General features: G+C 41.5%; 1 protein-coding gene across 3 annotated transcripts in view; it reads left to right on the forward strand.

Moving 5' to 3' along the window:
- The first annotated feature begins 282 nt into the window (after positions 1-282).
- Positions 283-14,303, forward strand: part of flvcr2a (FLVCR choline and putative heme transporter 2a) — a 29,410-nt gene continuing 15,389 nt past the window's right edge. The window contains exons 1-2 of one of the 3 annotated variants that reach the window (XM_030044536.1): positions 3,573-3,614; positions 9,677-10,349. In XM_030044536.1, the coding sequence (XP_029900396.1) occupies positions 9,684-10,349 (666 nt within the window). In that variant the 5' untranslated portion in view covers positions 3,573-3,614; positions 9,677-9,683. Of the gene's footprint in view, positions 1,249-3,572; positions 3,615-8,990; positions 10,350-14,303 lie in introns of those variants that run through there. The other 2 variants (XM_030044538.1, XM_030044537.1) reach the window with 2 other exon arrangements.

A 14,303-nucleotide genomic window follows, 5' to 3' on the forward strand; every position in this document is an offset into this window, starting at 1 on the left:
TATCAAAGCTATGCCATATAGGACACAAAATAAGTCTACTAAGCATAGGTTAAACTCACTTTTTGCCTATTATATCTCAAACCCCTGTGTGAGTTTTGTGATGCTATTTACTGTAGAAAGGTAGATGTAGTTGCTTCATTGTTGGCTGGTAGCTGATATTGTCTATACTGCCCTATTTAACACCCAGTGTGTTTCTTATCATTGGTCCAACTTCCAGCTGGGTGGAGTAAGAGCATGAGACAGCGCATAGTGTTTGTCATAAAGGAGATTTCCCCACACAGCTCAAGTATTGAATGAACTTCAGGGGAATTAGCCATTCGCTGGAGATGCGTGCTTCACACATGAGAGAAGTTTGAACCGGCTGTTCAAGTTATCGCTGCGACGCTGTGTTTAAGAGCAGACGGAATCAATATCCTTGTTCAAATGACACTTGAACGAACTGTCAGGCAGGGTTTATGCGCACTGTCAAGCGATCAATTTGGAAAGCAGCTGAACGAAACTGACATTTCATTTGTGTTACTTCTGTAATTTAAGTCATCAGGACTTCCCCGAAAACAGTCCAGCCTTTATTAGAAATTGAATATAGCGCAAGTGCGGCGACTGATTGTGGAAGATTTGGCCTATTTACATCTAGAGTGGTCGTCTTAATTTAAACAGGTGGAAATGGAAGATAGCACGTCGGACTTTGACGACAGGGGCGCAAAGGATGCCAGTAAGAACGGTTTGGACTTGGGAGCAAAACCCCCGGCCGCCTGGGAGCAAATTGAAAGTGGCGGCATTCTGAACGCGGACAGCGGCTCCCCGGCCACCACGCGTTTATACAAGAGGCGCTGGGTGATGGTGTTCCTGTTCAGCTCCTATTCCCTGTGCAACGCTTTCCAATGGATCCAGTACGGGATCATCAACAACATATTCATGAAATTCTACAATGTGGACTCCTTCGCCATAGACTGGATGTCCATGATCTATATGCTGACCTACATCCCCTTCGTTTTCCCAGTCACTTGGCTCCTGGACAAGAAGGGGCTGCGGGTCATAGCGCTTGTGGCCACCGCTATTAACTGCGGCGGGACGTGGATCAAGGTGGCCAGCGTCCGGCCCGACCTGTTCTGGGTCACCGTGCTGGGACAGTTCGCATGCTCCCTCGCCCAGGTGTTCATCCTCGGGATGCCCTCCCGCCTGGCATCGGTCTGGTTCGGCTCGGAGGAGGTTTCCACCGCCTGCTCCATTGGAGTTTTTGGCAATCAGGTGAGTTCATCTACTACTCCAGAACAACAACATCAAAAAAGTAGTACAATATTAGTTTTGGCAAAATTTTGTCTCAAAGAGCACCATTGGGATCTTTAATTTAGGCTGTCATTTCTGCCCATTTAGTGCAGGTGGTAGCAGTGAAAGCAATAAAACAGTCGTCTTGTGCTGACCTCTAGTGAATGAAAACAAAATAGTAAAATTAAACTCGTCTTCATTTTGCTGGGGATTGCCTGGAGCCACTTAGAGGGCCCCTGGAAGTCCCCGGACTTCACTTTGGGAAATTCTGCCTGAAGATTTGCATCTCCAAAACCAGCAGATTGAACACTGATTAAAAAAATAAAAGCACGTCGAGGACAAAATTAGTAGGCTTGCAGTTCCAATAATCTCACTACAAGGACTGGTTACTGTGTGTGTGTGTGTGTGTGTGTGTGTGTGTGTGTGTGTGTGTGTGTGACTATAAAATCATTATGTGATTTTATTGTACTTTGAGTTACTTTTAATCTTTTATGGTGCAATATTAGACTATTATTGGCAGCACCTATCCAATAGGGGCTCCTCTTCTGTATTAACTCTAATTTCCATAACTCTATAAGTGCAGGCCTGTGCTTATATTGTCTTTCATGTGTTTTTATGTCTTTTATGCTTCTCCAGCCCCTTGGCAGACAGTCTTGTCAGTCAAGGGGCTGTCACCCATCATATCATGTTGCATGGCCGTGTGTCTCTGTCAGGATAAAGGTGCTGGTACACCTCCATGCTAACTTGGAATTTACAGAAGAGATTTGCAAATACACAGATCCGTATTTGGCTCAGTGGCACAGAAGCTGCAAATGTGTAATCTGATGTTTAATCCAAGTGAGTGGAACCTGTCAATGTAGCAGCCTCCTAACTTTTAACAAACCAAATCTATGACAAATATTAATAGTGATAAATCATAAAAACAACCGGGAAAATGAAAAAGCTCCCTTGAAGTCAGACTTAAATGAAAAATCACTTTATCTGTTTGTCAGCTAATTTTCCATGCCCCCCCAAAAATTAAAAAAAAAAAAAAAAAAACTTTTCACATCAAAATCCTATTACTTTCTGGAAAACCTACGTTATTTAATGAAAATTTCAACCACAGATTTTTAAAAACATAATTCTCTATCCCACCTGATGACCCATCTATATATCCTGTTTCAACAGGAAATGCATCTCATCAGGAGAGCATGTAGTTTATTGTCCCTTTAATCAGCGCTTAGTCACGCAATGTCTATAAGACCATCAGCTCAAATATTAAATGATGCTCAATCACTTATCTGAATTCAGTTTGGGCAGAGGTGTGTGATTGTGTGTGGTGAGTGCAGGCCTGTGCTTATATCGTCTCTCATGTGTTTTTATGTGTCTGTGGATACATCACCTTTGGCTAATTTACTGTAACCCCTTGTGATGATAGGCTCCCTCTAAGTCGTAGTGGGGGATCCAAGATGTATGTATATGAACCCATCCTGCTGAAAATGTCTGAGGGGTCGTGTATGAGGGACAGTGACAGACACACTCTCGTCAGTGAGTGTTGACACGATCTGAGCACATCCTCACATGGTGTCTATTTCCTTTGACCTAGGCTTCACCGTTTTCATACTTTATTCATTGAATTGTAGATGTTTCAGGTAGGCTGGCAGCATTTATTTTCCACAGAGCACTTTCTTTATGTTTGATACAGCCATTCCAGGACAGGGGCCCCCAGTTTTCTCCATGTCAAGAACTCCCTATTGGCAACCATCCCAAGTTGATATATATAGCCTATATATATATATATATTTTTTTTTTATATAGATGATTTACTCTTTATATTGTAGGCTAGGTTAGGTGGTTGCAGTGACTCCTGTGATCAAAACTGATTTATATTCTGTAACTGTGCTCTGATGAATGAAACAAAAGTCAAATTATGGTGTTCTTAATTTGTCTGTAGGTTAGACTGGATGTTATCAGCCTTATATCCAAATCAGCAATCACTGCTGAAAATCAGCACCGGCAAGAAAAATCACTACACCGAAAAACTTAAGGCGTCTGTGTTTCTCTACAGTGATTAAAATATATATATATATTCTATACTTTCTCTCGGTGTAATAGCCTTATAATATCCATAGCGATGATTACCATGCTTTTTCCTATGAAGTCACACTAGGTGACAGCTTTTTCAAGGAAGGCACACCACACCCTGGGTTTCACCAAGCCCAAAATTATTCTCCAAACTTTGGAGTTGTTTATTGCAACTGGGGCATCCAAAGGGAAATGACGTGATGCCATGTACAATTCCGCCATCTTCTGCTGGTACAGTGTAGCCTATACATTCATTGTAGTGTATTAATGCGGCTGTGCTCCAGGTATGTTACACTGACAGTCTTTTTCCAAAAAAAAATTTTTTTGCTGTTTTTTCATGACAGTTTCTACTCAGATAATGGGGCTGTAGAGTTTTGTATGGGCATAGTAAAGGACGAGACTTTGTATTTAAACGGGAAGCGGCTGAGGATGACACATCGTGGATCACCTCATAGCCGAAAACCTGAAAGTATAGTCTATTGTATGTGCAGTTCAACCAAGCTGATAATGTTTTATGATAGGCATCGCTTGTGGTTAAGCATTTTTCTTGCGCTGTCCTAATGAAAACGAGGCGATTGCCCTGCCAAAGTATTATCAACCACGCAATCCCGGTTATTTCTTTAGTTGAGATCTAAGCTGTACAAAACGAAACTGGTGTCTTGCCTTCTGAGTTTGATTTTGTGGCACGCAGGTAAATGCTTGTTTATTTATTATTTATTTGTTTTCTGGAAACATTCAAGCATAAAGGGCAACATGAGCTGCATTTGAGGTTTTGGTTTCAGTATTGTGAGGGTGGTGTTGGCTCGCCTCTTCTCCACGGTCCCTTTCACTCCTTCCATTCATGCCTGATATTTGCTTAAATGCAGCCAGAGGTGGTGTAGCTGGAGGCCGGGGACAGCAGGGGCAGTGCAGCACACGAATAGCATTGGAAATTTCCAGTCGGCTCAAGTCTGCTGGGAAGACACACAACTAGATCATCTGCCAGACCTATGACAAAAAGATCCATGAGGTTTTTATTTTTTGAAAAATACCATACCAGTAACAGCAACACTCTTCACTGTATAGCCCGTGCATTAGGAATATAATGGTGATACATTGGGATAATGATAATGATGCAGTAAAGTACCACAGGCACACTGTAGGTTCCCTATGGGGATATTATGTTTTTTGTCATGGGGTAGGGTTTCATAGGGATAATAGTAATATTTATTTATCTATAACACCTCCACCAGCTCCACCCCACTGCTTCTCCAGCCCCTTGGCAGACAGTCTTGTCAGTCAAGGGGCTGTCACCCATCATATCATGTTGCATGGCCGTATGTCTCTGTGAGGATGAAGGTGCTGGTACACCTCCATGCTAACTTGGAATTTACAGAAGAGATTTGCAAATACACAGATCCGTATTTGGCTCAGTGGCACAGAAGCTGCAAATGTGTAATCTGACGTTTAATCCAAGTGAGTGGAACCTGTAGATGTAGTAGCCTCCTAACTTTTAACAAACCAAATCTATGACAAATATTAATAGTGATAAATCATAAAAACAACTGGGAAAATGAAAAAGCTCCCTTGAAGTCAAAATCACTTTATCTGTTTGTCAGCTAATTTTCCATGCCCCCCAAAAATTAAAAAAAAAAAAAAAAAAAAAAAACTTTTCACATCAAAATCCTATTACTTTCTGGAAAACCTACGTTATTTAATGAAAATTTCAACCACAGATAAAATAATTCTCTATCCCACCTGATGACCCATCTATATATCCTGTTTCAACAGGAAATGCACCTCATCAGGAGAGCATGTAGTTTATTGTCCCTTTAATCAGCTCTTAGTCACGCAATGTCTATAAGACCATCAGCTCAAATATTAAATGATGCTCAATCACTTATCTGAATTCAGTTTGGGCAGAGGTGTGTGATTAATTTCTGTGAGTGTAAATTCCGTCCTAACTTCAGTCTTAAAATTATTTTTTTGCATGAGCATCGTTTGAGTAAGGGAAGCACATTATATCTGAGCCTAGTCCAGATTTGGTCTTGTAGCTTTTTTCTATTATAATTGAGACCAAATTCACAAAAATCTGTCATGTCTAATAATGAATCACACAGGCCAAATAATGACATCTGGTCTGTCACAGTGCTGTCAAGCAAATATTATCTTTACCTTAGAAAATCAGTAACTCTGGGGCAGCACTTCTATGGCTCATGAGTTAATGCTTAATTAGCTGGTGATAAAGCAGTAACTCATCATCCCTTAACAGTAGTCAGGTCTACATGCGTCAGGGTCAGGGTCAAATTCCCCATTACACTGCACAGTGAGCAATGCTCACTGCTCGTTTACAAACCTGTGATGCAAAAAGAGTTACATTTTTTTGGTTTGTTTAATATTCCTTAGTAGTTTTGGCAGATTCTTGGTCTAAGGCCCTTGAACAACAATAAAATGTCAGCATTACAATAATTTAAAACATTAGTAAAATAGAGTACAATTAATAAAATAATTACATTAATTTAAGAAAATAAAAGAATAATAGGATAGTGATAAAATAGTAAATAGTTATTATACTTACCACTCCTTAGATTATTGGCATTATCCCAGTAAAACCAAAAACGTGAGAATTTTTTACATTTTCCTGGTTAATGAATGATACCAACTGACCAGACAAATAGTATTGTTCGAGGAAATTGGACACAGTTGTAAGTGGTGGATTAAAAACTCATGACTGGTACACTGAGGGGCTGTGTGTGTGTGTGTGTGTGTGTATGTGTGTGTGTGTGTGCGTGGGACGGGGGTCATCTGACATTGTGCTTTCAGTGGTCCATGAAACTTGCAGAAGATTGGCTTCCTACTCCTTTACTTCACCAGTTATTTGACGCTTTACATCCGTTTATATCTGCTTGTTTGTCTCTCCACGCCAAGCTCCAGATATTCTGTATTTATAGAATATATAGATTGGCTGGTGATAATGTCCTTAATGAAATAAAGTAGCTTTGGGTCTCCCGGTGTGGCAGTGCCCATGGCCGATGATGTAACGTAATGTGATGGAGCATTAATGAATCCAATTTATGAGGCACAAACACTAAGGCTAATAAGCAGTCCTCAGACGGCGGGATACCGTCACATTGTTTGAGCGCAGAGGCGTACTTCCTGCCCACAGCAGGTGCGCTGTACCTGTCAAAGAGCATCAACCTTGTTTTTATAGTTCTACATGATGTTTTCTTGGCCCACTAGTTGTATACACTAGGGCCCGACCGATATGGATTTTTTGGGGCCGATGCCGATTCCGATATTAGGGAATAAAAAAAATCCGATAACCGATATATCGGCCGATTAAATTTTTACATTTTTCAATTAAAAAAAAAAAAAAGACAACCTGCTTTGGATGGCTTAAATATAGTTCTAAACACTTGTTACAAAGATATTAATTGAAGGGAGAACATTTTACTATTTTCAAATACTTTTATTATCAGAAATTGTGTGGAACAAGCAGCATATGAACAATTTGAACATAAAACAAATCAAAAATATGATGTGCAAAAAGGCAGTATCATCATGTCATCATGTTTAGCTTTAAGGTGCTGCCATAGGTTGGTTGTGTTTTTTGCTTTTTGCTTGCTTGATCCCTGGCTTACAGAAGCTGCACAAATATTACAGACTGCTTCACCAGTGACATCCTTGGTGAAGTAGTCCCACACCATACTGCATCCACCTTCTTTTGCCATCTGTAAAAAAACAGTAAGACATAATACACGTTAGTTAAAAAATAACGTTACAAATCTGTCTAGTTATGTGAGCCATTTTGAAACTCAGACATTAAGCATTTGTCTTACTTGTGTTCACATGAATATGGCGTGTACACTCCTGGCCACTTCACTAGACTAAACCTATTACTTTTAAGATGTTGTTGACTGTAAGAAAGCTGATAATTCTTCTTTATGGTTATTATTGAGGTGGCAGTGGGTGTTGGTGTGAGGAGCATCATATTGAGGTGTCTGATATTTTGTCAACCCCACTTACATGCACCAGAGGGTCAAAATACTCTTCACTTCAACATACTGCTCTCCACACCAACAGCAACACCCACTATCATCTCAGAAAACATAAAGAAATCTCTCTGACAGTGTCAACATTTACAAAGTAATACATTTATTAAAATAGAATTCATGGCAGGGCTGTTATTGGTGTGCATTACATTGCACAGTGTCTAATGAAGTGGTCAGTGAGTGTAATAAATTACAAATTATTAATAAATTATTATCTGTAGGTAATAGGTAGGTGGAGAAACAGCGTCATAAAAGTCTCTGGTAAAACATGATTTGAAATGCCCCTCTCTGATGTCCTCTAAACGTGCGTTCACATTTTCTTTCCTCCATGAAGTTATAACTTGGACCAGAAACGCTTTTTTCTACCTCAGCGCCATAAGTTAAAAAACACAGTTGGTGCGCTGCTGTAAATGAATGCAGCCCATAATGGTTTTTGCACGGCGACGACGCGTTATCCTAATGTGCTCCGGTCTTATCTAGTCTGCTAGCATGGAAAGTGCTCAGCAAGGTAATATTTAAGCTAGGTCATCCTAACTTTAGCTTGCTAACATATCAGTCAAGTGTGACAAACACAACGAGGCTCGCCATGGGGAATGGGAAACTTATTGAGTTATTGTTTAAGTCACAAACTAGTTATAAACTTACCATTGAAGCAAACCGCTGGGCTCAGTAAATACGCTGTCGGCTCTTCCCTCTTCTCACTACTTCACTCTGCTGCTTCACTGTTGAGCGTGACCTGAAAGGAGTCGGAGGCCCTCTACTGGATACGTAACGCAAGGACATTACTTCTAAGAAAACACCATATTCCCTGCATTTTACTAGTGGAAAAATAAGTGTTAACATCGGCGTCAATCGGCCAACTTTTGGCCGATTACCGATTATTCCCTAATGGCTATAATCGGCCGATTAAATCGGCCTACCGATAAATCGGTCGGGCTCTAGTATACACTTTATGCAGTGAATGCAGTCATTATAGTGCTCTCACCTGTGTGTGAGGTGAAATGTGGCACGAATAGTGACTTAAGTTTCGTTAAACACTGTCACAAACTATTGTCAAAGGTAAACCGGCTTTTCTGACCTAAATCTTAGGTTTTAAAAGGGGACAACACAGTTGATTACCCATTGTACCGTGAATGACTTATTTATTTTTACACCTCACCTGTCAGGAATTGTAATATGTTGTTAGAGAAAATTAAAGGTAAATGCTCCGAGAGAGAAAAACACATGCGTTCAACTCTTGTCAGCAGTTGTTGTCTTCTTAGAGATGGAAGACACACATATGCTGATAAGAAATGCTACCACATCAGCGTATACTCTAAAACAGCTTCAGCTTACTGCCCATTGGACCTTGGGTGTTTCAATGAAGCTGACGGGATGGGGTGCTGCTTTACTGTGTTGAATGTTTGGCCCAAGAGTCTATATTTAATGCTGTATCCTGTGCATTTTCAGTTTTTGATGGGCTGAGGAGTTAAGCTGTGCATTTATGTGACAGTGACAGTGCATGCTTACTTTGGTGTGGACCAAAGCCCATATTCTAATATTTGTTTATGTGTCATCATATGGCTGTCAAACCAAACATTTATGGCTGCTTTGGAATTGTGTTCCTGCATTTTAGTTGCTGGAAAAATATGTCAGTTCCGAAGCTTACTGTGTGTTATTTGCTTAAAGTGTGTTTGCTATCATTAAAACAAACATTTGAGCTGGCTTCTTGTTTTGAGTGACTACATTGTATCTCGCCTTTGGCCACTGACTGCTGCATACCAGTTCCTTCCATTTTCTGATTAACTTGCAGTCTTTGTTAAGTGTCATGCCCAATGGACTTTTGTTCCATGTGGTCAAGCCACATTGTGTGTGTCATGTGCCCAGATTAAGCAAGACATTCACCATATTGTCATACAACAGAAGTTCAGGCAGAAAGCCTGTTATCAGCTGTTAGCTGATGCTCTAACTTGAGGTGGAAGGAGGAGTTTGAGTGGGAAACATAAAAGAAAATCATCACATGACGGAAGAGCAGAAGGAGATAAATAGCAGAACATGCAGGCAAGTCTTGCACTGTTAGAGTCAGTCAGGCATGTACTTGTTGGCTTGGACAAGAGCTCTCCAACACCACTCATTATATTAAAACTGCAACTCAAATGCACGGTTGCCAACTCAGCAGGAATAATAAGCGGTAATCTCCACTTTCGGCACAGCAGTTGAGCTCGTTTGTTGGCTGTGTTTAGGAAATAGCACCTGATGGGGTGGGAGGGGCAAGCCAGGTAAATAACTTGTTGCAGATTACACACACAAGGAGAAATATTTGCTCTTCCCTCCAGCTACTAAATGCTTCAAAGAGCAGAAGGGAAAGGCACTATTGTTGGAGGGGGGAGCATGAGCACGCAGGATGAATTACCCCATGAGTGGATCGACGACCAGGGCAAGGCCGGGGACGACGCTTGTTCTCCTCGAAGAGGGGAGAGCGGCAGCCTGGGAGAATATGACCTGGGAGACAGCAGCCTCGCCCTGGAGCCCTCCGTCCTGGACACCACCCATCTTTTCCCACTGATGGAGACCAAGCTGTACAAGCGGCGCTGGGTCATGCTCTTCCTGTTTAGTGCCTACTCCATGAGCAACGCCTTCATGTGGCTGCAGTATGGCATCATCAGCAACATCTTCATGCGCTTCTACAACATCGACAACCTGGCCATTGACTGGCTGTCCATGATCTATTTCCTCACCTACATCCCCCTCATCCTGCCCGTCATGTGGCTGCTCGACAATCGGGGCATCAGAGACGTCGTCGTGGTGGGCGCCGCCTTCAACTGCGTCGGGGCCTGGATCAAGACGGGCACAGCCGCCCCCAACATGTTTGCAATGACCTTCTTCGGGCAGTTTGTGTGCTCAGTGGCCACGGTTTATGTCCTGGGCATCCCGTCCAGACTTGCGTCCCTGTGGTTTGGACAGCAAGAGGTCTCCACTGCCTGTTCCATTGGCGTTCTGGGAAACCAGGTGTGTCTCTGTTTACCTACTGTGCTCAAACTTTCTATGCCAGTGTGCGTTTACATTGGTGCTCATGCACTTCTCATGTCTCCGTTAAGGTAGTTTTGTGTGGGGGTGTGTGTGGAGGGGGAGTGGTTTATAGATGAACCACAATGTGCTAATTGTAATTTAGGCATTAGGTAGGTTCGTTTTGCATTATGTCTCTGTCTGCTATCTTAAATGTGTGACTGCTGTGCTGTAAGAGTCTCTGTGCAAGGCTGACTTCCTGCCCTGTCATAGTAAGCCTGTCCTCTTGAGTCAGCAGGTTTCAGGTTTCAGGAATGGATTCCCTCTCTCTGCCAGTGGAGGATATTTGTATGGCTGCTGGCCACTTCAGTCTCCAGCAGCGAGAGGGACCTTTAGAAAGCCAATGTTGTGTACATTCAGATCTAAACACTTTCTAGATGTTCACATCATTAGTTTCCTTTCTTTCACCTCAGTTTCCTGCGCCCGGTTACATGGTGTGTGGGAAGTCACGGTTACAAAGTGGATGTTTTGTTTGAATACTAACAACTGTGTGTGTGTGTGTGTTTGCTCACAGTTTACATTTAGATACATTCAAGTTAATGTGATTTTTTTTTTTTTAACTTACTGACATTTAAGATTAAAATTATTTGCCAGATGCCAAACTTTCAGATTAGATTGGAAGAATGAAATGGTTAAATGAAGACTATAACATAATAACATTGGGCCTTTACAAGAGCTTAGCTACTATTTTTTAATATGGAAGTAAACTCTAATATACGTAATGCTGCAGTTATGATCCATGAATGCTTTCGATAGTAAATGTTATGCAGTCTAATTAAATCTGCTGAGTAGAAAACCTGAGTTCAGGAACAAAGTGATGACAATGTCAGCTACATATGGACATAATGCTCTTGGACATTGTCCTTGTCAGTTAAGTGAAGCCCATAAATCCTCACACACATGTCCTTGGTTTTCTTCCTAACACACGGGCAACAGGTGTGGAGAACATGAGTGAAGGTAGAGGCCCATATAGGACTGAGTGTAGATCTGTCTGATTAAATAGCGAGATGTAGGTTTTTAGAGAATTGTTCAAAGTGATCTGTTTATGTTTGTGTGTGTGGTTTGTTCTTCCTAGCCTGGGGAAATTGCGGGGGATGGCGGGTGACTTCCACCGCTCGAACCGTCTGCTTCTCAACAAGCTCCCACGGCTTGGGTAAATTAATTGTACAATGAGATTACATTGAGAATGCTGTGCACATGGCAAGTTAGTCAGGGCCGCAGGGGAGGGTGTCTCTGGTTGTTTACCTTCACTCATAAAAATAGGTCACACTGCAAATAGTCGACCACACCATATACTTACGAGGTCTCCTGCAACTCGAGGCAACAGCAAAACAGAAGCACGTTTCATACCACGAGCTCTCCTTCACCTCAGATTGTGTTTTTAACATGCACCTGCAGAATTTGTCAAAGGAATGGTCAGCATAGAAAAAAATCAGCAAGACAAAAGAACTAGGCTGCAGAGAAACGGGTTTAAAAGGTTTTGATGCAATGTGGACTTCTGAGGGCAAGAATTCGCTTCTCAAATTAACGTTAGTTCTTAAAGGAATAGTTCACCCAAAGTGCAAAGAAAGTTCCTGTGTGATTTGGTGAGGTTTCCAGCCTGTGTGGTCTCCTGACACCCTAATACAATGGAGCTGGATGGATTTTTGTTTGTTTACACGGGAATGCACATGGGAAAAACTGAACCGCAGCAGTTCTTCCCAAAGACAATGACACAGATACCTGACATAATCCATAGGGAACTATTTCTTGCTGAGCAGCACTGGCAAACTTTATCTATCTGCCTCAAATTTGCTCTTGTTCAGAGCAGAGAGATGTAGTTTTCTGGTGTTCTTCAGCAGAAAATAGTTCCCATTGAAACTCTTCAACCTGAGGGCAGTGGATTTTTCTGGATATCAGTAATTATGTAATTGTAATTGTGTTTTTTACTGATGGTTCGGGCTTGAATTCCCATTCAACTCTGATGTACAGGGGTGCCAGGAGACAGGGAAGATGGTGGCATTGGAAACCTCACCAAATCACACAGAAACAATCTCAATGAATTGATTACAGTATGGTTAAGAGGGCAAATATCTTCACTGAATTTTGGGTGAACTGTTCTGTTAATTCTTCCTGCTTAGAAACTGGTGCTAAGTGCCAAACCAGCTGATAAAAAGGGATATTTAACTACAACACTTACAGGCATAACAGTCTTCCTATAAATTATAAGGCACACAAAAAGAAGAGTTTGCCAAACAGAGTTCTCAACTCTGCTGCCTTTCGACTTATGAAGCCAAACAGTTTTCTCCTCACTTGAGTTGTGTCCTCTTTTATATGCATAGGGAAGAACACTGCATAACAATCTTTGTCACGCATGTTTCTGTTTTGTGACTCAATCCTGCTTCCTGCTCCTGGCTTTCATGTGAAGATAAAAGGCTGCATTGTTGTTGATGTTTTCTTGCTCCTTTATTCCTTTGGCTCTGGTCCTAAACCTGATACCTCCAAGTTTTTGGGCTGATGTAGTTCACAAATCCCCCTGGATGTTCAGAAATAGCCCACTTAAACAAGACTAGTTAGTGGATTTCCATGAAGGCATGTGATGTTTTGAAGATCAAAAACACTTAATTGTGTGCCAAATTAATTTTCTTTCAAGTTGATGTAGGAGAAAAGCCATTCTGGTTTTGGACCAACTAAAAATAAAGTTTTAGACAAGCTATTAAGTCGTGCTCTGTTTAAAAATAATAAAAATACTACACAAGTTTTGAGGACGCAATGCAAGTTATTTTGAGATGGTTTTTGTTTCATTTCCTTTGCTTTGAACTGATGACTGTGATGAAGCAAATTTAAGATGACTTTTCAGTTACTCTGTTGTAGGGATGCTGATCTTTAATAGGCTCCTGTGAGTCTCTTGTAAAGCTATCTCTAGCAAAATGACGGCAAGGTAAGTTGATCAGTGTTGTAGTAGCGTGTGTTAGATATGTAACCATCAATATAGAAACTGTGCACAGTGCATTTGTCATAGACGGTAGAGGAGGGACTCGAAAAAGTCCCTGAGCAGTCCTGACAACATACTGTAGGCATTAGCATGCTGGGAGGACTGAAGCGGTCTGACACATTTTATACGTATGCTTGCACGCCACGCACTTTCTATTGGTGGGTTCCTGCTGGAGGAGCCTTCTGCCCTTCACCTTCTGCCCTTTTTTCCCTCTCACCTTTCCCCTAGACTTCGGCTGATGTCCCCTTCTGGAATGTTCTTGAGGCTCTAGGAAGCTGAGGAAGTGGGAACTTCTCATGTGGTATTCAAATTTGGAAAGTTTAGCACTCCTATTTGTCCAAGATCCACCTTACCTTTTGGTGGACAGTGGGAAAGGGTAGGGCGTTAAAGAAATGGCTCATTCAAAATACAAAAAAGATTCATAGTTTCTGTGTGATTTGGTGAGGTTTCCAGTTTGTTGAGATTGTCTCAGAATGGCTTTCACTGTGTGAAAGCTCGCGCTGTCAAGAATTTACCTGTGAAAAACCTGAGCAGCAGCAGCTCTTTTCAAAGATAACAATGCTGATACCTGGCAAAATCTGCAGCCCACAGGGGCAAAGAGTTTAATTGGGAACTACTTTATTTCCTGCTAAAAAAAACACTTGCAAACTGTATCTATTTGTGCCCAATGTGTACGAATTAGAGGTGAATAGATATAATTTGCTGGTGTTCTTTGCCAAATCTCACACACACACACAAAAAAACTATCTGGATGGATAAATTGCTCTAGGGGTAAGTGGAAAAGTTTCTTTTCTGTATTTTGGATGAACTGTTCCTTTAAGTAGTCCGAAAAGCGACACAGACACTGAATGCTCAGACACATATATGGACTACCATCTCCAGGAAAGATGATCCCTGGTATTACCTTTACGATCCAACACATT

This window comes from Myripristis murdjan, chromosome 22 (assembly GCF_902150065.1).
Source record: "Myripristis murdjan chromosome 22, fMyrMur1.1, whole genome shotgun sequence".
Lineage (NCBI taxonomy): Eukaryota > Metazoa > Chordata > Actinopteri > Holocentriformes > Holocentridae > Myripristis > Myripristis murdjan.